At 39.4% G+C, this 2,642-nt stretch overlaps 1 protein-coding gene across 1 annotated transcript in view; it reads right to left on the bottom strand.

Annotated features, from left to right (window-relative positions):
- Positions 1 to 674: 674 nt before the first annotated feature.
- Positions 675 to 2,642, bottom strand: part of plekha1a (pleckstrin homology domain containing, family A (phosphoinositide binding specific) member 1a) — a 21,825-nt gene continuing 19,857 nt past the window's right edge. The window contains exon 13 of the mRNA XM_016453460.1: positions 675 to 2,031. Coding sequence (XP_016308946.1) covers positions 1,723 to 2,031 — 309 coding nt within the window. The 3' untranslated portion in view covers positions 675 to 1,722. The remainder of the gene's footprint in view (positions 2,032 to 2,642) is intronic.

Raw genomic sequence — 2,642 nt, forward strand, 5'->3', positions numbered from 1 at the left:
GACTTAAAGGGGTCATATGATGCTTTTTTAAAGATCATTATTTTGTGTATTTGGTGTAACAGAATGGTTCACCGAAGAAATAAATATCTTTTACAGAAAACTAAAGATGTGGAACAATATGAGGGAGAGTAAATAATGACAGAATCTTTTGGGTGAACTATCCCTTTTAAAACTGTTATTTTGACTGTGGTGCTCTACCTTTTCCCAAAGGCCTTGCAAAATCTTAACAAAATGATTGCCAGCATTATCCCAGCTGATGCCATTGCCGTCATGGTCTAGTTGGTGACATCACATCCTTAATATGACAGTCTTAGTGAGGTCAGTGCAAATTTACATAGGACAAAATGCCCAGGACATGGAAAACCATGGCTGTATTTTGACAACTGGACATGTTATAGAGCCAAGAATAACATTTGATAGTTTAGTCAAATTACCTAATCTATTTAAATAGCATTACAATTAACAAGTCATGTGTGCAGTTATTTACAGCAGTTTAACAGGTGTTTTTAGAGCCGCAAATAGCAATAGTTTTTCGACAGTAGCTTTGAACGTCCAACAGAGGCCAATAAAACCTTCTAGTAACAGATGATTCTAGAAAAAACCAATACCAAAACATTTCACACAAATCAATTCATAGTTTGTAAAGCTAAAATGTGATATTTAAATCAACAACATAAATTCAGACTTGGTTTATTGCTTTTCCTTATAATAAATAATATAAACAAACAAGATTAAAACGGTTACAGCACAAAACAAAAAACTGAGGGTTAAAACTGCCAGAGCTTTGAGAGAAAAAGATGCAGGCACTTTTTTAGACATAGGGCAAAAACGAATGAGTGCAAAGATAAACACACTGAAAAGCATTTCATCATAGTAGTCATACTTGAATCCCAATAACTGAACAATAATGAACAATTCAACAGTAAACTCTCACTCATATGATCAGACAAGTAAAGTCATACCCAGAACACCAGAAAATGACAGGGATGTGGGCAGATTATTCAGCATCAGTCTACTTGGCTTTACTGTATCCAACCCAGTGAGTTATTACATAAACTATGGATTTGATTCATCACTTAGCAGAGCAAGAGACAAACAATAGTATTTCAGCTACAAGAATTCACCCTTATGTATAAGTGTGGATAAAAGATGTCAGTCAAAATAAATCCCAGCTTAGTCCACAGGATCAATTAGTCACATTAACAGCACATGGAATAACTTTTAAAAATAGGAAACTGTACAGAAAAAAACACAGGAAAAATGAAGTATGTTCTGTAATGCTCAGAGAAGGGGAATTCTTGGATATTAACAGGAATTACGTCTCACAAGCACAGCCTTTTCCGACTCCATTCCATGGGGCAGCGCAAATCTTCACTTCTTCCGACACAATCCCAGAAACTATTTCAGTTTAGGTGATATTTAATCCACATTCCTCAATTTTTTTTTTCTTTCAGCACTTTTCAAACTGTTTGGAGGTCCTTGGAAGAATCTTTGGTGTCTGAATCATTGTGGTAGTGTTCCTGATCTAGATGAACATGACTGAAGCTCTTTTTATCCGACATAACCTCTTTTAAAGTTCAGAATTTGGTCAACAGGTCAGGTCGAATCAGTTTGGATCCGAACGCCTGCTCATCTCTCCCTCCAATGACCCTTCCATCACTTAAACTCGGCACACACATCTTAATATTTCTGTGTCAGAGGTAAAAGTTTCATGTAAAACTGTCAGACCTCACTGACAGGAAGATCCGCATTATCCAGATCAAGTTGGGGCAAGGGAGCGTCACACATTCCAAAGCTGCTACGTCGTCGCCACGGCGATTCGTGAGTCACTTGGAGAGGCGGGTCTCTTGCAGTGACAGGCGGGCATGTGGGCGGGGCAGGGGCAGCAGGCTCATGAAGTGCTCGCTGTCCCATGCCAGGCCTTGTGGGACCATGGCATTCTGGGTTTGCTGACACGGCAGGGCTGGCCGTCCAGGGAATGGCGTGACTCGTGTGCTGGCGGTAGAAACAGGAGCCGCCAACAATGAACTCCTAAATGGGAGGAACGAGGGAGAGAATAGATCTACATAAGTTCTGGTCTGAATGAAGTGTTTTTAGGAAAGCGTTAAGATTGATGCAGTGCGGTAAATAATGATTGAGAGCAGTCTCAGCTGTGGAGTAAGAACACCCGAGAAACGCATTAGAAGTTTTAGATGAGCTTAGCAGTAGAAGATGAGAAGTACCAGAGACCAGAGCCAGCAGAGCACCAGATCAGAAGTGTTAGTACTCAGAGAGCCCAGCTGTCCCACTCACTGGAAAACACAACATGAGAGAGAGCGTGAGAAGTAGAGAGAGGTAGAAGCTGGGCTGAACGTTTGATTTTCCTGGTGCTAAAAACTAAGAGATGTGCTTTCTTTTGGCCAGCAAGTTTCCTAAAGACACTGTCATTAGCCAGATTTTGACGACAACCCGTGTCACAATTCTTAAATATGAGAACATGAAGCACATGAAGAATATGAGCTTTAATAGCATCTCTAAATGTAACCTTCAGTATCAAAAACAACTGTTTTTGTCTGATTAATTTTCAAGAATCATTTCAGTCCATTCATAAAAGATTCAATTCAAAACTCTTCAAAGATTTATCATGCAAAAATTATATTTTA

This window comes from Sinocyclocheilus anshuiensis, unplaced genomic scaffold (assembly GCF_001515605.1).
Source record: "Sinocyclocheilus anshuiensis isolate Anshui unplaced genomic scaffold, SAMN03320099.WGS_v1.1 scaffold1719, whole genome shotgun sequence".
NCBI lineage: Eukaryota > Metazoa > Chordata > Actinopteri > Cypriniformes > Cyprinidae > Sinocyclocheilus > Sinocyclocheilus anshuiensis.